The 22,144-nt window shown below is 36.8% G+C and overlaps 2 protein-coding genes and 1 pseudogene across 2 annotated transcripts; 2 read left to right on the top strand and 1 right to left on the bottom strand.

Moving 5' to 3' along the window:
• The first annotated feature begins 7,061 nt into the window (after positions 1-7,061).
• On the top strand, positions 7,062-10,770 carry LOC121985963 (4-hydroxy-3-methylbut-2-enyl diphosphate reductase, chloroplastic-like). The gene is made up of 10 exons (XM_042539708.1): positions 7,062-7,366; positions 7,450-7,646; positions 8,063-8,242; positions 8,340-8,471; positions 8,555-8,629; positions 8,701-8,806; positions 8,882-8,976; positions 10,007-10,192; positions 10,293-10,379; positions 10,513-10,770. Exons 1-10 carry the CDS (start codon positions 7,132-7,134, stop codon positions 10,576-10,578), a joined length of 1,359 nt encoding a protein of 452 aa, XP_042395642.1. The 5' UTR covers positions 7,062-7,131; the 3' UTR covers positions 10,579-10,770.
• A 6,555-nt stretch (positions 10,771-17,325) lies between these two features.
• On the bottom strand, positions 17,326-18,773 carry LOC121987865 (calcium uniporter protein 2, mitochondrial-like). The gene is made up of 2 exons (XM_042541579.1): positions 18,259-18,773; positions 17,326-18,055 (listed from the first exon to the last, which is right to left on the bottom strand). The coding sequence occupies exons 1-2, from the start codon at positions 18,715-18,717 to the stop codon at positions 17,636-17,638; spliced, it is 879 nt and encodes a 292-aa protein (XP_042397513.1). The 5' UTR covers positions 18,718-18,773; the 3' UTR covers positions 17,326-17,635.
• Positions 18,774-19,759: 986 nt separating this feature from the next.
• Positions 19,760-19,931, top strand: LOC121988022 (annotated as a pseudogene).
• Positions 19,932-22,144: the final 2,213 nt, after the last annotated feature.

The following is a 22,144-nucleotide window of genomic DNA, read 5'->3' as shown; positions in this document are numbered from 1 at the left end:
CCCTGTAAGTTTGTAACATTCTTGTTACCTTTAACGAGTTCTTTGAGTGACTCCTCAGCTATGAGGCCTAGTTAAAAATCTTGGCACTATCTCTATCTTTGGCGTCAGTGACTACTCTTGTGGCTCTAACAGGAAATTCACATAACTAGTATTCAAACTCTCGTGGTGATCACTAGTAGACTTCTAATTCAACTTTTGCGCAGCTGCAAGCATGGCAAGTTTCGACGATGTCTTATCATTCACGTCCGCTTGCCTCGATGTTGCTTGTGTACCTGCCTATGTAGCAAGCCATGTTCGATCCCAAACACTATCTTGGGCGTTGCTAGATCTATGATGTCACAGGTTACTCTGTTTGCTAGTTCGATCATATGACTATCTCGATGCTAGCCTTGCTTCCGTTGGCTCCACCGCATGCTCTGCGTCTTGTGTACAATGCACCATTTGTTCACACTATTGTTCATTTTACACATTCATCTGATCCTCGGGAATGAGTGGTTAACTCTAACGTCTCTCATCATATCACTACTGATCTCAGGCCCAACCCTAGATTTTGAAGGATATGATGAAAAAAATAAAAGGTTATTTATATTCATATAACAAATAATAAAATCAATGCTATAAAACTAATTTCATTAACAGAACATATAAATCAAATTTATGTTTAGGGATTTTAAGATTTAGGGAGATAGAAATAGAAAGAGATCGGTGAAGGAGGAACAAAAGGTATGCTCGACTACTCTATACATATTTTTCTTTTTTATTGGACACTTTCATAAAAAAAAAAAAATCATAATGTTTTAGAATTTATATTAAAATCATTTTTAATTTATTTTTTTTAAACTCGGACATTGATTTTGTTAGCATTTACTTTTTAATATATATATATATATATATATATATATATATATATATATAAATGGACTCCACCGTTTTAATTTAATTTTTTTTAATGAACATGTTTTATTATATTTACTTCATCAAAAATATTTTAAAATTACAAAAAAAAAAGTGAGCCTCGTTGGAGGTGGGGCCCCGTGCCCCAGCCCCACCTTGACTACCCTAGGGCTGGCTCTATTAATCTGACTACTTTTTCGTTGCATGAGTCTTACTTAAGGAACGATAGCATTATTATTGTTGATTATTCTGGATTATCTATTATTCGCACTGGGGTGACATTTGGTTTAAGGGTTTGAGAATGAGGGAATGGATTCATTCACAACTTTTGTATTTGGTTGATGAGAATGAAATTAAATTTTAGAATGAAACCAAAAAATTTAGATTTTGATAAAACTCACTTTCACTCTCTTAGGTTTTGATGGAAATAAGAATGAGAATTAAGTTTTAGATAAAAATATCCTTAATAGATTTGTTCAATTTTTTTTTTCATATCAATTTTTATCTTCTTATTTTTTTCATCATATTTTCATTCTTCTTATTTACGCTATAATAAAAAATAAGGGTTTTAGAACAGGTTGATTTAATCTTTAGAAGCATTTTCTGCCCGCTTCCAAGATATTAGAATCGGTTTTATTTACGGTTCAATTTCTACCGCTCTACTATATCGTATTACCCACCGATGTTGAAACAAAACAATAACCGGTCCAAATAATTCTTTTTGAAACGGTTATAAATCGCATCAAAATGTAAGTAGTTGGAGCGTTTTATTAACCGCTCATGTTGTTTGACTCTAGCAGCGGTTTTTAACCGATTGGAAATGTCCTCGTAGCAAGCGGTTTACATTGTTGCTTTACCATTGCAGCGGTTATCAACCGCTTCAAAATAAAGATGTATGAGTGGTTTCCCTGAACGCATATATTGTTTTCATGTATTATTTGTTCTCTTTTGAAGCGGGGTTTAAGCGTTGTTGTTGCTTCATTATTGAAGCGGCTCAAACTAAAAAAACTCCACTTTATAATCCACAAAATCAATATCTAAGCTTAAAGAAACATGAAATTCTAAACAGAAAAAAAAAATGCTAATAATTACAAAAGATGGCTCAAACTAAAATATGTTTCCCCTTTAAAATTTTATCTAATTACCATCTGATTCTTCTGGATGAAGAAGTTCTACGATCATTTTACTTTGAATTTGATGCGGTATTCATGTGCTGATGCATGATATTTGTCATTCTAGATGTCATCCCTAACAAAAAAAAAAAAAAAAAAAAATCAAAATTAACATCATACACTTGTAAAAGTAATTGACTTGTTCATTTGATATAATACAATATGAAAATACTTGTGTTGGTAACAATTTAAGTCCACTAGACCCTCCAACAATTCCAGGTATCATACTTTGTATAACATGTGCCAAACCTTAGAATTGATCTTGCATTTGTCTCATTTGCTCCATTTTTATCTAAAGTTGTGCTTTTTGTGCCTCCATTTCTGCCCGCCACTATGATTCATAAATCTCCGTATCTTTCTTCATTAGTTCTTCTATTTCTTTGAATTTTTCTACATTAATCAGGGAAGACTTGACTAGGCAGTGCATCTACTCCTAGACATCGAACTCGACTAGAATACTCAGGTCCGAAAACATCACTACATACAACTTATAATTAACACATATACACTTTATTGTAGCTTTAACAAAAATGATATGAAATTTTAAAGAAAATATAACCTAAATGCATCCTCGTGCACTTTCATTGCTTGTGTTCCCTTAGGCATGTCTTGTAGGCGACGCTGCACAGTCTCATCCAACAAATTCTAACAAACAAAATTTAAATTGAATGAAAAAACAAAACTTAAATTGCTAATTCACACATTCCAAACTACAAAATAAATGAAAAGAAAAACTACAACCAATATTTAACAATAACTGCATTTTATATCATTGTTAATCTATATTTACAATACCATAGAAGACGCGCAGCACCTCATTGTCGCCTGGTAAATATATTCAAAATATGTTTTTAATTTGGTGCTTTAATAATATTAAAAATATATAATATTTAAGAATATATATATATATATCTAGAAAACATATTTCCAACCTTCCTCGTTGAACTCTTCTTGTTGTGATTCCAATACATTATTGTGTTTCCGACGGTGAATGTGACGTTGTGTCTTGTGATTCATCTTCATCTTGACGTCTATATTCTGAATCAACTTTTGAATTTTTGTTTGTTTGTTATTTTGTATATATATCTGAGAATAATAATACAAAATTACAATAGTGAAGAAGATGGTAAAGATAGATAAAGAATAAATAAACAAATGGACGAATGTAAAGAGAAAGAAGACACTAATTAATAGCTGATTTCTGATGTGGTAAAGTTATGGATCGGATCGCTAATATTTTAACAACAAGAACGAGGTTGACACAAATTTTTAACATAACACTGAAAGAAACAAACTTGAACTTTGGAACACTTAATAAAATCCAAAACTCAGAAAGATCTACGATCAATTTGTAGCAAATAACCCATAAATTTACGACAGGTTCACACAAATATCTAAAAAAAAAAAAGGAAGTCCGATGTACAAAGTTCCCTTCATACAGGGTCCCGGGAGATAATCCATTATATGTAATTTTATCTTTTTTTTTTGCAAGAGATTATTTCTAGGATTCGAATATGGTAATAACTTTATCATTGTGCCAAGACTCCCTTCGCACACAAATATCTAAACACCAAATTTATTTAAAACATAATAGGCAGAGAATTTATCTCCAGAAACCATAATAGATTGCAGCTTAAGGGTAGAGCGATGATTGCACAAGATAGAGGGAAAATCGATCGTGAGGTATATTAACTTTATAATAGGCAGGAATGTAAAATAGAAAGCGGGAGTCTAAAATAGGACAGGTGGTTCATGGGTATTTCTTTTAGGAGAAACAAATGAGCCTTTTTTATTTTCATAGTTTTTTAAAAAAATAATGCCGATCATTTTTAAGTTTATTAGATATTAGAAAATATGGCAATATTGCCCTTTTATGGTAATATGCGAAGCAAGCTTCGCGCGCCTAGCATTTGGAGTTTCACGTCTTTTTGATCTCTCTTGATTTTATCACCTCTTGAGCTGACACCTCTTTATTTGTTTATCGTCAAGATAATACTGTTATCTATTTCTTTATATATGTTAATGATTTAATCATTATAGATAGTGATGCTTCTTTTATTGACGTCATAGTCTGTAAACTTAATTCAAAATTTATGACTAAGGATCTAAGAGCTCTTTCCTTCTTCTATGAGATTGAGATTCGTCTAATCTCAAATGGTCTTCTTTTGTCCCAGCAAAAGTATGTCACTAACCTTGATCTCTCCAAACACAACATGCTTGACTCCAAGTCAGTCTCCACTTTGCATGATGGGTCTCCATCTTTTGATGCGACTAAAGTTCTGACAGATAGTTGGGGGGGGGGGGTTGGGGGGGTTTGCAACATCTTCTCTCACAGTTTATGCATGTCCCTCCAGAGACGCACTTGGGAGCTGTGATATGTCTGCTTCGATATCTCGATGGTACTAGAGATCTTGACATTTATCTTCTTGCGGATACACCTCTTACTCTTCATGGTTTCTTTGGAGATCTGGATGATCGGTGTTCTACAAGTGTGTGCTTGTTATTTTTAGGGTGCTAATATGGTTTCCTGGAAATCTATCAAGCATCGCATGATTACCTGCTCTTCAACTAAGGCCGAATATCGTGTCATTGCCTATGTGCATCGAAGCTTCAATATATTAAGTCACTTCTGACAGAATTGTTTAATTTCTTCTGGTTGTCACACTTGTCATGCTCTTCACCAGTAATTTAGGTGTCACCTATCTTTCGGCTAATCCTATTTTTTATTATTGAATGAAGCATCTGATTATTGATTATCACTTTGTTCGTGATCTGGTGTAGTCATCCAAACTGTGAGTTTCTCAGATTCTTATTGATAATCAGTTGATTGATGCACTCACCAAGTCACTTTCTCGACCTTAGCTATTTTCTTTTTATAATAAGATTAGTGTCAACTCTAGGACACTATCTTGAGAGGGTATAATAGAAAATATTTACTTAATTTATTTATTTGTTTCCTAGATGTTTTTCTATTTTACATTTATAATAATATTTGATCCTGTCCGAAGTCGTAAAGCTAGAAAGACGGGGATATGACAGTCTCGTTGACTGGATAAAGGCCTCGCTCCTATCTGCAAAACAAAACCAAATCAGGAAAGGGATCTCTGATGTTGACCTTCCGACGCTCAAGTTAGAAGCAGGAGAAAAAAAGTGAGAGTACTAAGGACAGAGGTGAATCTTGTCTTTCTTTATACCTAACATACTCTATACGTTTCTTAGCGACCTTCCATCTTCCCCTATTTTAATGATATTAATAACCGATAGAAAATATCTTTGTCTTGACTTCTTCTCATTTAATGACAGATGAAGTGTTCTCTTTTATTTTCTCTTTCCGTTATTAATTATCTGTCTTCTTCTCCTTTATTATTTTATCGGTTCATTATGTGTACAATGCCAATACCATACCTCGAGCCGGACGGGTGGTCCGCTCGGCTTGGGCTCCTGGTCTGCTCAGCTTGCTCTCTTGTCGACCGAGTTGACCAGCCATTAGTTTACTCAGTTGGCTGATTGGACAATGATCCCTCCGATCGGCTGATGAACCGTTTCTCGCTCGGGTACAGCCGAGCCTTACTTAAGATGTGGTATTGACCGTCTTAACTTTGACTTACACCGTGACAATTGACTCGTACCAGATAGGTCCCTCCTTATCACCGCATCAATATTTATATATGACACGTTATCATTAATAAAACTTGTCCATTCAACTTTCAACACTGTAATTGTTTGCTCCAATGAATATAAATATGTAAGTGTTTTGTTCAAGCAGCAACTGAGTGGATTGGCTGCTGTATGCTGTACATGGATGAGATGTTAACGTAAGGGAGGAAAGAAAGATGCTACATGTCTTCAAAGGTTCTTAAATCTGAAAATAAGAGAAAGAGGGAGAGAAAAGGTTGCTGAATCTAATTATCATGTTCATTCTAGTAATTTATGTAGCATAACCAATGAAATTACCCCATGACCCAAAGATAACACAGACTGGCATAACTTACCTTACGTGGCTCGCCACATAAGAAATCTTTACTGATATATCAATGGCAGAATTGAAGGTGTACTGCTCCTTTAATTTGCAGCTAGCAAATTTGACGTAGAAGACGGAGATTTGGAAGCCAAGTGTTTCCCATTTGCATATGCTTCAAGAAATGGAAGACGAAGGCGACAAAGAAAATTTGAAGAATTCCTGAACAACAACGACAAAAATCTCTGAAGAACTCGACATTATTGATAAGAACACAAACAGATTTCCTAAATGGAAAATCTGGAAGCTAAATACATAAACAAACGTGGAAAGTAACGAAACGAAAGATGGAACTCGATCAATCGAGCGAGGAGAACGCAAACTTGTTTCCATATATATAATTTTAGTAAAAGCAATAAGAAAAAGTCGACGTTTTTCATAAAAAGTTAGCTTCCAAGAATAGACCAAAAGAAAAGAGAAAAGCAATAATAATAATAATAATAATAAAAATAATTTATATATAATTTGACAAATCAATCTCTGCTCATTTTAGCGGAAACCTGCTGAACAAACGTGTTCCATGGGTACTGCGTCAAAATTCAATTATTTGGCATTTTCGTTACAAGAGAAACTCGTGATTAATGTTTTAAAATTAGATCGAATCAAATTACCCCGTTCTTAATTTTAGACGCCGGGTCAATCGTGGAATCAATCATAAAAATCATTCCAAACACGCTACCCAAATAAAATACAAAAATAAAAATTTTGTGCATTTAAAAATTTGTAATGCGCCCAAGCTCTTGTCAACGGCGTTGAAAACCCGCTGCCCTCCTCCTCTTTTCAAACGGGCGGAGAAATCGGATCGGGCTAAGATCCGACAGTCCGTTAACTCTCACTCTCGAATGTACCACGCGCAGCGCTGTTCGACGAAACGGATCCGATCGAAAACCGGTAGCCAGAGAAAAAAGTTTTTTTTTTTTTATGGAAAATGCAGAGAAAATTTGGAGGTTGGCAGGCGAGTGGATAAATAGACCACTGCCGTGGGATTCCCCTTGTTGTTACCCGAAGCACCGCACCGGCTTCCTCTCGTCGCCTTCTCCTCCCTCGATGGCGATCTCGATGCAGCTCGCTCGCTTCTCCCCCAGCCTCGCACACTCCCGCGTCCGATCTGCCCCCTTATCGAAGCCCACGCTCACCGTCCGTTGCAGCGGTGGCGCCGGGCTCGAACCGGACTTCGACAAGAAGGCCTTCCGCCATAATCTTACTCGCAGCGATAACTACAACCGCCGTGGGTTCGGGCACAAGAAGGAGACCCTCGAGCTCATGAATCAGGAGTACACGAGTAAGTGGAGGGAGTTTTGGTCGTTTTGGTCGCTGTGAGAATTGGGGGGTTTCTTAAACTTGGTTGGGGTTGTGGGATTTCAGGTGATGTGATCAAGACGCTGAAAGATAACAACTACGTGTACACTTGGGGCGACGTGACTGTGAAGCTCGCGGAGTCCTATGGGTTCTGCTGGGGAGTTGAGAGAGCGGTCCAGATCGCTTACGAGGCGAGGAAACAATTTCCTGAAGAGAACATCTGGATTACCAACGAAATCATCCATAACCCGACGGTCAACAAGGTTTGGGATGGATCCTAGCTACTAATTGTGTCCTGTTTAAAAATATAATGTTTTATTGTTAGACTTTCTATTCGTTTAACTTCGTAATTTCTTGTTCATGCAAGAAATATAAGTAATAAACTATGAAATCGGTTTGTGGATTCTTATAGAAGGTTCTCTAATTTGAAGCATCCAGCTATACTTGTATACTCAAATAAACTAGGTTGGTTTTCATCCCAGTATAATTTTCATCATGACCTAATTTAAATCTAGTTGTAAATAGAAATTTGATTCATTTCAGGATGTTATTCGTGCAATATAATTTTGACAGAGAACGGCTATTTTTCTACATAACAATATTTGGTGATTACCATTTGTTCCTACTAGTATGAAATATTCAATATATTGAGATTGATTATATTGTTTTAATGCTACAGAGATTGGAAGAGATGGACGTGAAAAACATTCCTGTTGAGGAGGGGAAGAAACAATTCGACGTTGTTGACAAGGGTGATGTTGTAATTTTGCCAGCATTTGGAGCCGCTGTAGATGAGATGTTTACCTTGAGCGAAAAGCAGGTTCAGATAGTTGATACTACTTGTCCATGGGTTTCAAAGGTATTTTTTTTTTTTTTTTTTTTTATATCAGAGGGTCTTGTAGGTGTATTTCTCCTCTCATATCTTCATCATAATTAATGTTATGCCGTCCTCGAAGGTCTGGAACACTGTTGAGAAACATAAGAAGGGTGATTATACTTCAATCATTCACGGTAAATATTCACATGAGGAGACTATTGCCACAGCCTCGTTTGCAGGAAGATATATTGTTGTGAAGAACATGACTGAGGTACTAGATTGTTGACCCAATACCATTTGGTTATGAATTATATTCTGAAACCAAACATTGGATATAACAATTGCAAAAAACAGGCAATGTATGTGTGCGACTACATTCTCGGTGGGCAATTGGATGGGTCTAGCTCCACAAAAGAAGCATTTCTTGAGGTATATTGACTGTTTTATTTCATATTATCTGCACAGAAGAAAGGTATTAACCGTGCATTCATGTGATACAGAAATTCAAATATGCCGTTTCTGTTGGGTTTGATCCAGATGTCGACTTAGCTAAAGTAGGCATTGCAAATCAAACCACAATGCTCAAGGGCGAAACAGAGGAAATAGGTAAGTTCATTGCCCCTGATACTTCCTGCATCTTTCCATCTATAGTTTACAACCAAATATAACACTAGATTTCAGGTAAATTGGCTGAGAAGACCATGATGCGAAGATATGGGGTTGAGAACATCAATGATCACTTTGTCAGCTTCAACACCATTTGTGATGCCACCCAGGTGAATTTACTGATAGTTTCCTTTCTTTTTTACTATTTGCATTTTGCATTCCTTTTCCCCTGTTATTATTGTGATTGAAAACTTTAATACAAACAGTCAAACTAGCAGTATGTTTTCTCTCCTTGATGTCTAGTTTACATCCATTTCACTTCACTCTTTCCTATTAAAATTTTACTATGAAAGTCAATTTTTTTTTTTTTCAAATTGTCCTGAATATAATTGGTTAATTTCTTCCAAGGTAACTGAAGAATTTATATAAGTTTTTTGCAATAATCTGGGTGGCTAGAGTTAATTGCTTGCCATCAAGTATAAACAATTGTTCAGATAGGCGCGTGACTTTCATGCCCTGTGAGTATAATAGCTAGAAAACCATTTTTTTTCTGTGGAACTCCTATACTTGGTGGACAAGTTCAATGAAATAGAATGACAAGAGCTCTGTAGTTAATTTTTACTCGAAAATGTTCCATGTTTTATGTCCTTTTAGATTGTTCTTTTAAGGTGTTGAGCTATCATGGTTGGTTACAATTTAGCCATACTAATTAGTTCTTGGTTGTATATTCTGTTACAAGTTTTTTATTTATCCAGATTTATTATCAATTATTAAGGTTGAATTTTTTTTTCTGTTGCATAGTAAATTATTCTTTTTTTGACTTCCCCATTTCTCCGCCTGCATCACTCTTGAGCTTTTCACAAACCACATTTTGTGTATATAAGGAATTGTTTTTGTAGTCGTCATCATCATCAAGCCGTATTTGTCCCAACTATTTGAGGTCTTCTTCCTATAATAAGCTTTATAGAAAGCTATATCACTTGTCAACCTAGTCTGCACAAAAAAAAAAGGAAAATAGGAAACGAGTTTTTATTCTGTTTGTCTAGGCCCTAATGAAACCCTCAACATTTTTTATCTGATTTGGGATTGATGTTGGTGGAATTTTTTTTATAGGGAAAGGATATATATATATATAATTCATTGTATTCTATTGGATGACTGATGTTATTTTGTCCTTACCCTTCTCTTGCGCTCTTTCAGGAAAGGCAGGATGCTATGTTCAAGTTGGTGGAAGAGAAACTTGATCTCATCTTAGTTGTTGGTGGATGGAACTCTAGTAATACTTCACATCTCCAAGAGATTGCTGAGCTCAGGGGTATTCCTTCTTATTGGATTGACAATGAACAAAGAATTGGCCCAGGAAACAAGATCACCTATAAGCTAAATGTAAGTTACTCAAGAAAAAATCTTTTTTAATCGGTTTATGTGACTTTTCATTATGAAATTTCATAGTGGCAATTATCATTTTATCTGTTTTTACAAGCAGCATGGAGAGCTTCTTGAGAAAGAGAATTGGCTACCTTCTGGACCAATTACAATTGGTGTCACTTCAGGTGCTTCTACTCCTGATAAGGTAATTAATATTGGATCTATTTATGAGTTAACTGTTGACAAGTTAGTTACATGGAGAATTCCTGCTTCTGAATCTTACACCATTGTATATTTGTTTCTGGTAGTTTGTTATATTCATGTGGCTTATAATGCAGGTTGTGGAGCAAGCATTGAAGAAGGTTTTTGCGATTAAACGTCAAGAATCATTGCAAGTAGCATAATTTTAGAGGGGATCTGGACTGGAGGAGTACGTTTTGAGATGAAGCGCCTACTTGTACAGTCCCAGCAACAACAATACGTATCTGGCTTTGTTCTTCCAGTATATACCGGAAATATTGTAATCCACAATTTATGATTCTATTTCATCTAACATGCCTGAAATTTGGAATGAAATCCTAGCTAGGGCTTCAACACATGGTTGGTGGTTTACATCATTTTTTTATTTTTTTTAATTCAAGGATAATAACTGAAGATAAGATCTTTCAAAAGATGAAGAACTAGTGATGTCCTTGTTGACAGCATTACTTAACGGACAATGTCGATGGTTACTGTAAACTTGGAGATATGGAATCAGCTCTGAAGTTATGGATGGGCACTTCAGTTTTTTTTTTCTCTCTCAATTGAATTGTTTATATTCTCTTATAATTGATCATTCAGTGCTCAGATTTCTGATAGGGCTCTGGACCTTCTAATTAATATGAGCAAAAATGGATCGGCAAGATAGTAACTGATGGGATTTCTGATTGTTTGCTGGTGCAAAGGAGTAATGTTTGATAGAGCTTTTAATGTTTGTTTTGAAATGGTTTGTAAAGGCTCAAAGCCAAATATATTCATATGCAGTGTTCTCCTTAGTGGTCTTTATAAATGGTGAGATTGGCAAAGCAAATGCTATAATGGAAAAAATGTGGAGATTTCATGCCTCCGCAAATTAAATTTAGAGGCACGAAGCCTGCGTGAGTACAGGATCCTGAGGAAGGGTTAGATGATATCAGGTTCTGTGATCTCAAGATCACTTGACAGCAATTTGATCATTGTGTTAAGACTCCATAAGGATACTCTTGAAAGAAATTTAATTTTATCACTTTCATTATAAAATAATTTGGCATTCAATATGATATAAATACATCTCGTAATTAAAAAAAAAAATCACAAAATGAAAACTTAAAATCTCCTGCCTAGTAACATTATTTATTGTGCAACTAAAGGAATTTTTTTTTATAAAGAAAAAGAATTTATTCACAGAAATCTCATTCGTGACTTCTCAATTAGTCATATGATAGGACAAGGAAATAAAATGACTGATTAATTTCCATTTGATTTAATCTCAATGTTTATAGATAATTTAAGGATATAATATAAAAAATATTGAATCAGGTAATATCAAATTTGGGGTAATTGGCTATATCCCATATAAATTTTCCACCGATCACAAGGATGAAGCAGAAAGTGCTCACGATAGATAGTTCAGAATCCTAACATCCTATTATTACATATTCTATTTAGAAGAAAAATCCAAATAACTGTGTCATAATTGAGATTAAACCGCAGATACCTGAATAACAATATGATGCCTTTCTGGTGCACCGTAGCCCTGTGTCAAAGATATAATATAAGCATTCTAAAGGAAATGACGATGAATAGAATGAATTCTACTAAGTTGATTTACCTCCTCCGTGTTGATCTTGGGACAGGTTGGCGGGGGTGCTGGGGGCGAGCGTATTCGTCTTTTGCCACAATGTCTGAAGGCGGTGGAGATGGTTCGTTAGGTAGATGACTTTGTTGTTGACTGGAAGAAGACTTTAAGCTGGAAAGAAGGATGAAACCCTATACTCCTTTCTGCACACACCCAAAAGAGCCAACGAAATGTTCGAGTGAGAACTGAGGGATCCCTGGCCGACACTTCGACATAGGCACTTCGACGCTCAAGTCAGTATAGTGTCTGAGTGAAAAGTGGAGAAGATGAACAGTAGATACAAGAGCATGATATAAAGTCTGTAAAAAATGTATTGCGTACATCGTCAACGGAGAGAACCACTCGCTTTTATGCTGCCTTTCATAATGTCCGTTATAATAAGGCGGCAAGGAATATTCGGTGTCAAAATATGTTGGATAATAGATGTATAGCCGGGAAGATGTGCGGTCATCCTCCGAGGAAGATTCCGTTACAGATGTATGAATTGCTTTTTATAACCTTCGTCATCAATGAGACGGTTAAGAGAATATACTATCAGAAGGTGTCAAGAGATAGAAGGTGCATAGCCACCTTTCGAGGAAAGTTTCATTACACATGTGTTATAGTAGCAAAATATTCTCTAACAAGTAGTTGTTATTTTCTGATTGATTGTTACGACTCTCTACCAATGTTGTCCCCTGGAGGTTGCCCGATCTAATCTTTAACTGACCGATGGTACATTTAATGCCCTTCTTTGAGGAGTGGGGAGCCAAGTCCTGAAATATCCGATCGACACTTTGGATTGATCAACCTTATGTTATGAAATTTGTCCCTGAAATGCTAACCTAGGATCTGGAGGTCCGACTGACTCTATGCAGGGTTCGTCCCAGGAGGAGGGTCATATTGGACGATGGCCCTGGGCCTAGAATTTGGAAGGGCCAAATTTTTTTTTTAGTATTATGTATTATAGATATGTAGTTGGGGCCTTGGGTAATTACGTCCAAATTCATATTTCAGAATCTTTTGATATTGCCTTTTCCTTTTATCCTTTTAGGTTGCAATTTGCAAAGTGGTAAACAAATAAAAAAATTAGGGATTTGGGGCTGCCATGAAACTATTGAAAGGTATAATCTTATTTTTTGAAAAGTATAGGCATGATGGTTTTGTTGAAAGTTTGACTATTACTAAAAGGCTTGCATCATATATGAACATAGAGCCAATATTTACAACAAAGCGTCATATTTTTAGGAAAAAATAATTTAATGAAAGAGAAGACGATGAAGTTTCACTATCAGAGTCCTTTAAAATTGATTATTTTGTTATTGTTATGTGGACATGACGATTGCTTCTTTAAAATATAGATTTGAGCAAATGAAAACTTTTGAAAATATATTTAGTTTTTTATTTGATTCAAAAATGTTAAGAACTTTGGACGATGATGAATTATGAAAATGTTGTGTCAATCTAAAATCTATTATAACTCATAACAACTCATCAGATGTTAAGTTAAATGATTTATTTACCGAATTAAAAAATATTACAAATGACTTTACCAAATGTAGTAATGTCTACCATTGATATTCTTGAATTTGTTCAAAGTATAAATTGTTATCCAAATATTGTAATTACTTAGAGAATCTTGTTGACTATGCTTGTTACGGTAGCATCGGCTGAAAAGAGTTTTTTTAAATTATTGAAAACATATATAAAATCGTCAATGTCGTAAGAAAAATTAAATGAATTGACAATTTTATGTATTGAGAAGACATTTTGAAAAATTTTGAAACTGATAATATTATAGACAATTTTACAAATAGAAATACTAGAAGAAATCGTATAGATGAATTGTATATTATTAAAAATTTATTTTGAATCTCATTTTATTTTCTCGCCCTGAGCCTCATGAGTCGAAGGACCGAGGCTGACTCTATATTTAATCGGGTTTGTAGTAAGAATTACTTTCTATATTTACCTTGTATATATAAAAGGTGGGGATGTTGAGCCCAATAAACACGATCGATTTTATGACAAACCAACCATAGACTAAGAGACTTATGTATCGGGAGTCCGACCGACTCTTATACCGACCAGCTATATAATGAGATATACTATAGAAGTGGGAAACTAGATCTTATATACCTTACCAAATCTAGGTCCGTTCGACTGTATTATATGTATCTTGGCACTGAGCGAAACACTAAGCCCTTTAAATTCGATCGATTATTGAGTCAACCGGTCATATGCTGAACGCCTTAGTGCTAAGGGATGAGAAGCTAAGCCGAGACGAGGGTGACTTGTTTAGCTGCATATGCTCTAACCGTCATCTCACCTTCATTTTAATCATGTTGACTTTAACTATTACATTCAGTATTTGGAAGTAACCTCACCTTCATTTTAATCATGTTGATTTCACTATTTGGAAGTAGTATGCACATAAGAATTTTATATTATGTGGGTTTTATGTTTTGAGAATCACAAACCTCTGCCATAATAGTTGTCTTTACCTTTTGAATTCATAACTTCCTCCGAAATAACCATATTCCTGTTCATGAATATGTAATTTGGGCTAAAGGAAAGAAAAAAAAATCGTGAAGTAAACTATTTTGAGAGTTCTATTAAATCGAAGTAGAATTTGTTAGTCATCCTTCGCCAGAACTTACATTTGAGCTTCGTATCAAAGTGATCGTTCGATTGTATTGGGAAACATGTCCTGCAAGATCATCGTCTGCTCATCATCTAATCCAAGAACGTGGAAAGTATTGGAATCGTGCTCCTTTCAAAATCCACCACTAAGAGATTTCTTGTATGAAACAAAATATAATAAATCGAATGTAAACAAAATTGTCTGAGCTCGCGTTCAAACCAAAGTCCTCAAATGTGTCAGATAGGCGTGATAATCAACGTTTTTTATGTTATTGATTCAACATCTGTCCAAAATGGAGACAATAAGTACGGCTTTGACTTCTACGTTAATTAATGTGCTCATTCTACTTCTGCCACGAGAAAAAACAAACAAAAAGAAATACTCGAATTCCCCTTTATCTGCTACACTTTATTTGTGGCCTTCATTTTGTGGTACGATATATATTTATATTATTTCCGTGTTCGAATTCTCACAACCACTCCAAGAATTTATTCGGATAAAATCATTTCGACATACGTGATGGCCGAGAGCAAGTAGCACTACCTTCTCGTGATCCAAGTCAGATGCAGAGAATAAGTTCTAGGAAGCCAGAGGACCATCGAAATGCTATTTTTATTGTTATTATTATTACCAAATTGATGTGTTTTCATTTGTCATTTGTCATTTGTCATTTGTCATTTGTCATTTGTCATTTGTCGTTCTGAAGACAGAACAGGTCATTAGTTCTCATGCCAATCTCTGACAATTGTTTCGTGTTCTTTCATGCAGAGATGGTAAAGCGTGATCCTGGTAAAATAATGTATCAGCATCTATTCTGGAACTGATTCCTTAATCCTTAATTAGCGTCGTGTTTCGAAACTTGAGAAGCTAGTGGAGCCATTTTGTGCGGTTATAATTGTGCAAATTGATTTATGATTTATCCCTGTTGATGTTCATGGAAGAATTGTTGGATGTGATTTGCACTTTTTCTGGGGGTACGATAAGGAATGTGTCACCTACGACCAATGCAAATCGAACCTCGCCCGAGCCTTGTCCTCCTCATCTGCCACCATAATTGAGAGTCAGCAGATCATCCATCCACTTAGAACCAAAGATCATATATGGCCATTTCCTCTTTCACTCTCGTATTAATATTGCTAATGAGACTTTTCGAAATCATGCTTTCCTTTATGTCTTCAACGTGCATAAAGTTACGTTATTCATTAATGCAGTACTCATCTGGCTAATGGTCGATACGCATGGAATAGAATTCCACATGTATGAACGTACGTAGTGTGATTCTATCATAAACTCAGTAAGGGTTTTAAAATTTATGACCCACTTCAATTCATCTGGAAAATATGAACGAGGATATAGAAATTGGAGCAACCGAACAAGAAAGAGAAATGCACTGAACTAAGTTAGAACGAAAAATTGGTGTTAGATGATCTTGTCCAGAATTTGAGTCAAATGAAGATCGATAAAAATAATGTTGGTATTGACGGAGAGGCGATTTTGACGCACCCAATGTATACACGTCCAAAAAGCAAACCCCCACGTGGAACTGATCTATAATACGAGGACTGGTAGTACATGAACTCTGCACATACTCAGACAAGCACCCGGAGCGTTAGAGACCAGAAACCATGGAAAAATCCCCCGCGCAGGCCCTCCAACGCTCAAGTTAAGTCATTTTTCTCCAAAAGAACAGTGTACGATGGGAAAAAAAATTGTTGAAGACGAGTGCATATGTGTGTGTACCTGGCTAAGGAAGAAGACCTCCCTTTTTATATGACGTTGCATGCCTTCAGAACCTGCCTATTGTCAAAGAATGTTGGATGTCAGGACATGTCAGGTGAGAGAGGATGTACAATAGCCTTCTATTGGTGGAGGGAAGGTTTCATTCACAGATGACTGCAGACCACTGAAATATTCCCTGACGTATGACAATTATTCTCTCAGAGACAATTATTCTCTCACATGATGTTATGATTTCCTGACATTATTGTCGTTTAGTGCTTTTCAGATTGGGATGACCGCTTAGGTGTATCACCAGGCTTGAGCCTTGATGAAGAGTGTAACGACCCGACCCGACCCTTTGGCCTCTTGAGCAGTCCTTGTGGTGGCCCATTTGGTGACCTCTCATGTCATCGACCGACGACCCTTTGGCCGTGCCGTTACTCACTAGGACTTTCCACCCCTAGCAATGTATTTTTGTCTTTCCCAGGATTTGAACTCTAGACCTCCAGACTTAAGTACTAGAGTTTATAAATCCTGGGCCGCCAAATGGGCCGAGTCGTTACAAAGATGATGAGCTATGGAGAACCAATCGAGTTTTATCTGAGACTGTGACGAGAGGCTCATCTTTCGCACCTTGATCGCTAAAGAACCGGCCAAGAGTTGTCTTAGTAAAAATACTAAGCCTGTCTACACAGCCTGAGTTGGGAAAGTCTGATCAATCAAGGGTAGGTCAATAGTAGTCTAAGATCCATCTTATGTCTTAGCTCTGAAGACCTGTTCTATCTGTGACCGACTAAAAATTATGTGACTAATGATCTCCGGTCATAAAAATGCATAGTTGTTATGATTTTAGTCATAAAATATCATCTTACTCTTATACTTTAGCTACTTTTATGGAATTCCACTATTATTTATTTTATTGAAAAGTATCCATGTAAAATAAAGTTATATTTTAGGGCTTGAAGAATAATTCGGCCGTTCTAGCACGTGGGCCGAGTCACATACGATAGGCTCTCGCTCAGCAGAGCAAGATGCACTTCAATTCACGTCCCTTCTTTAGCTCTGCTTTCGCGATCACGGCGATCACGAACAATTCTCTCTCAATATGTTCAGTAATTATTCATTACTGCAATAAAAGAAACGAAAAACTTAATTTACAGCCTCCACGAAGGAGGTGGTGTGTCCTCTACTCTAATGGCACCAATGAGAGAAAGGCCGATCGATGGAGGAGAATTAGCCTCGATCAGGCATCGATCGCCATAGCTCGTCTCCTTTTCCTGAGCCGGTGGAACCGGTCGACGTCGAAGCCATGGGCCTTCAGGAGGCCGGCTTGCTTGGCATCGAACCGGGTCTGGAAGAAGCCCTCGAAGGAGGGGTCCCGCGAAGTGCGGAGGAAGAAGGCGTAGCCCAGCATAAAGTAGGCCGACGTCACGTAGAAGCAGATCGGCTCCATCACGTCCCACGACAGCTCCCAAAAGGTCAGGCGCATGAAGCCCGCCGTCTGCAGCGCGATGAACCCCAGCCCCGCCCACATCTCCCTCCGCACCGCCGCCGCCGCTGCCTTCTCGATCCACGCTTTCTTCGCCTCCATCGCCCTCAGCTCCTCCGTCTCGCTCTCATCTTGTGCTGGAGACGGAATCATCCTCTCGATTGCCTTCGCTACCTGCCCAGAAGAAGAAGATCGAAATTATAGTTTATTATTCTTATTCTTATTCTTATTTTGGACTGGAGTAGATGTAACTTCTTTTCTGAGGGATTCGTCTGTAGTTGACGACGAAATTGTTGGCAAATGCAGTTTCAGTTTCTTGTCGAATTATTTGGAGTCGAAATAGATTCTGATTTGGGAGAAATCTCGTCGAATCTTACCATTTCGGGGCGGAGGAAGACAACATCGCCGAAGACGACGACAGCGCCGGACTCATCCAGTGCCTTCGCGAGACCCGTCGATGTCTCGATCCCGGGGACGTTTCCGCAGATCTGGACGAACTCCGCGTAGGAGATACAGCTCCGGCCGAGCCCCTTCAGCTTCTCCCGAACCGCCTCCATCTGAGCCGCCCTCAGCACCTTCCTCGCCTGCGACACCGTCACCCTCTGTTCCTCATCCGGCAGGGATAGATACTCCAAACGGATCCGATCTCCGACACGATGGGGCAAGTCGCCGGTGACGGCGAAGGGGAACCGCGCGTGGGATTGGTGGAGAAGGCCTAATTTGGGCACGGCGGCGGCCGAGGAGGAGGTGGGAGGCGGGGCGAGGGAAGAGGAGAAGGAGGAGACAGTCTTGGAAAGGTTAAGGAGGCGGCGGGCGAGGGCTATGCGGAACGCCATGGTTAACCTTCTAACTTTGTGGAGGCTCTGCTGCTTCTCTTCTCGGGCTTCGGTACCCGGTTGAGATTCGGCAGACGAACCATTTAATTTATAGCCGTGGCAGCCGATGAGAAAGAAATTAGAATTCCTTTTTATTTAGATAAAAATTTCAGACGGAAATTAATTGCGCATATTTTATCGAGTCATCAATATATGGAAAAAAAAAAAGAAGTCATTCTCACCCTCCCTCTATTATTTGATGGACGGTTTATAAGTATCCTGTAATTTACTTCCTTTTATTAGCGCAATCAATTTATTAACATTTTATTATAATTTAGAATAATTATTTTATTAAAAAAGCCTTTAAAATTAATTATTGCCTTAACAAGTTAATACACTACACTAAGATTCCCTATTTAAAAGTAAAGAAAAATAAATAAAAAAAGTGTGAAAACAATATTAAAACAAATACGGTGCACGATTATTTATGACTTTTGATATATTTTTTTCCAAAAATTATATAGTTATTTTGGTATCAGTTGAATGTAAAAGAATAAAGGAAAAACCATATGATTTTTTTAGAAACATATAATATGTTTTAACAGTTAATTAAATTTTGGTTAGAAGTTAACGAAGTGCTAAAATAGAACTTTACTAAAGAGTCAAATATCATATTCCTATGTTTATGGAAGTGTTATAAGCGTTTAATCATTTTTGGACATTAAATATTTATCAAACTTTAAATTAATATTATGTCCTATAAATTCGTTTAAAGTATATAATATTAGAGCCGCATTAAATATTTTAATATATTATATAATCATATGTGACCGCTTTTAAAAATATATGTTAGTATTTTTATTTCAACACCTAATTAAATTTTAGTCAGTCTTACAAATAATTTTAAATTTTATTAGTAATTTTTTTCTAATTATTTATTATTATTTTTTATAAAAAAATGTACTGCAATGATTATATTTAGTCTTACATCTTAGGATTGATAACACCACAAATGAAGAAGTTTCTATAAATATCTTGGGCAACGATATTAGAAAGCATATTTTTAATTTCTCAATTTTTTTATTAAGATCAAGTGTTGTATTTACCTTTATCAGTTTAATATCTGATATAAAAAATTAAATTAATTTTTAGAAGGGAGATTATATTATAGTAGTTTGTTGCTAGGGTTCTCAAATTTTATTCTTGCGTTGTACTATTAGCGTAACTTACCCTCCAATTTATTGATTAGTATACTAAATTAAGTAGATTTATAAATTATATTACATACACAAAGTGTGAGCTATGGCCAGTAATTATTAAAAATCATATTAAAGCCCCGAATAATCATAAAGCTTACCTTAAAAAAAATGTAATTTTTACGTCTAATACCAAACTAGTTTATATATAATTCTAAAAAATCATTCTAGAATCTTAAATAACTATGGAATGCACCACCTTCTTTATAACAATTATTTCTTACCATTCAATTTTTTTTTTATTTTCTTCACATTTTTAAAATGGTAGAATTATAAAAGAAGTATCTCACTGGTGTTGTCCAGGTACGTCCGGCAAGAGAAACAAATGAGTAGCCTTAAAATTATAATTATACCCTTTTTCTTCGTTCTTTCGACTTTAATTAAAATATACTTATTAATAAATAGAAATAAATTATAATTAAAATATACTTATTAATAAATAGAAATAAATTATATAAAATAAAATGAGCCTAACGAATTCTCTAGTTGGAGAGGTGCTAATCTAATATAAGTAAAATTGATAGTATACAGAGGTAGGACCTAATAACATCATGTAGTTAAAAGTTAAGAAGACATAGTAATTAAAAGTTAAGTGGATATGACTGTCAATAATTAATTAGGAAAAAGAGGGAGCTAGATTATCTAATGTCATCAGTCGCATAATTTTAGGTCGGGCACAAACATAGTATGCCCCCAGATTTGAGACATAAGAGGCGTCTTGGATTAGTTCCTAACCTACCCTCGACTGATTGCACTTCCTCAGCTTTGGCTATGTGAGCAGGTCGGGTACTTCCACTAAAACAACTCCTGGGCAGTCCTTTATCAATCAAAGCGTGAAAAATGGGTCCCTCGCCACAGCTCGTCCCCCTTATCCAAACTCAAGTCAGGTGGTACACCCCGAGAGGTCATCCCGAACTGTCCATAGCTAAACCCGGGTGGAGCAGAAAGCGCTAAGCGATAAACAATATCAGGGAATCGTAACCTCCTGTCAAAGAATAACTGTCATGTATTAGAGAATATTCCAGTGGTCTACTATCACCCGCGAATGGAACCTTCCTTCCACTAATAGGAGGTCATCGTACATCCTCTCTCACCCAACAAACCCTGACACCCGACATTCTCTTACATCATGGAAGCTTTGAAGGCACGTAATGTTGGTGCAATCGACCTCCAAGGTTTTAATGTTAGACAAATATGTTTAATTATGCTTAAGTATGAAGCTTGATCTAGGGAGTCCTAGTTGTAGGCTAGGCAAGGGAAGTCCTAGTTGGAGGCTAGGCAAGAGAAATCTCGATACATCGTGAAAGCCAGGTTGATAGGTCTGGAGGACCTGATCCCCAGGTAGCCGAATACTGAGGCAAGGGAAATCTCGATATATCGTGAAAGGCAGGTGGATAGGTTTGGAAGACCTGATCCCTGAGTACCGAATATTGAGTCTTGGTGAGTGAAGCCAGGTGGAGAAAATTCTAAGGGGAGATAACCTTAGGTAACGAGAAATCTTGGATGAGTGAACTCCAAGCAAGGTTGATCGGATGGTTTCCGGTCGACTGCACGCGGTCGAACGAATCAGTGGATCTCGGTAAATCTAGGATTAAGTTTACCATTATATTATTTATTACTATTATTGCTGTTGGCTAATATAATATTGCAGGAAAGGTCTTAGTGGATCAGGTGATCAGACACTGAGCAGGCAAAGTCCAAACATGTCTAGAGGACCATGTTTGGCAGGTAAGTTGAGGTAACAACTGGAGGAGCGACAGTGAGGTCGGGTTCCTGAAGGGAACAACCTAAGGTTGCTGATCCAACTGAAGAAGCCGGAAAGGTTTCCAAGTTGAGATCAAGACAATTCTACTGTCCTATATTACTCATGCATTATTATATTGTTGTGCTAACATCTGTTTTGCAGGTTTAGTGTCTAACACTGTTTTGCAGGTTTGGCTGGGTCGATCGACAGAACCGGAGAATCGGTCGACCGAACAAGAAGAGATCAAAGCAGTGTTTAGATCATACCAGAACAGACCGAGTCTGATAAGCCATGATCGGTCGACCGAATTGGAGGATCGGTTGACCGAACCGGAGTGACTCAGCACAAGACAGTTCATCAGCATCGATCAGAAGGAAATAGAAAAAGGCCAGATCGGTCGACCGAACCGTGGAACGGTCGACCGAACCAATCAACACTAAATGCAACA

This window comes from Zingiber officinale, chromosome 5B, assembly GCF_018446385.1.
Source record: "Zingiber officinale cultivar Zhangliang chromosome 5B, Zo_v1.1, whole genome shotgun sequence".
Classification (NCBI taxonomy): domain Eukaryota; kingdom Viridiplantae; phylum Streptophyta; class Magnoliopsida; order Zingiberales; family Zingiberaceae; genus Zingiber; species Zingiber officinale.
Note: the sequence above shows the minus strand (reverse complement) of the source record. Positions and strands in the feature narration are given on the sequence as shown.

Bases quoted from the DNA above. Each gene is read 5' to 3' on its own strand.
- LOC121985963 (XM_042539708.1), top strand. From the start codon at position 7,132: ATGGCGATCTCGATGCAGCTCGCTCGCTTCTCCCCCAGCCTCGCACAC. The intron at 8,472-8,554 runs GTACTAGATTGT...TGCAAAAAACAG, and splicing joins TTGTGAAGAACATGACTGAG to GCAATGTATGTGTGCGACTA. The intron at 8,807-8,881 runs GTAAGTTCATTG...ACTAGATTTCAG, and splicing joins GGGCGAAACAGAGGAAATAG to GTAAATTGGCTGAGAAGACC.
- LOC121987865 (XM_042541579.1), bottom strand. From the start codon at position 18,717: ATGGCGTTCCGCATAGCCCTCGCCCGCCGCCTCCTTAACCTTTCCAAG. The intron at 18,056-18,258 runs GTAAGATTCGAC...TCTTCTGGGCAG, and splicing joins TCTTCCTCCGCCCCGAAATG to GTAGCGAAGGCAATCGAGAG.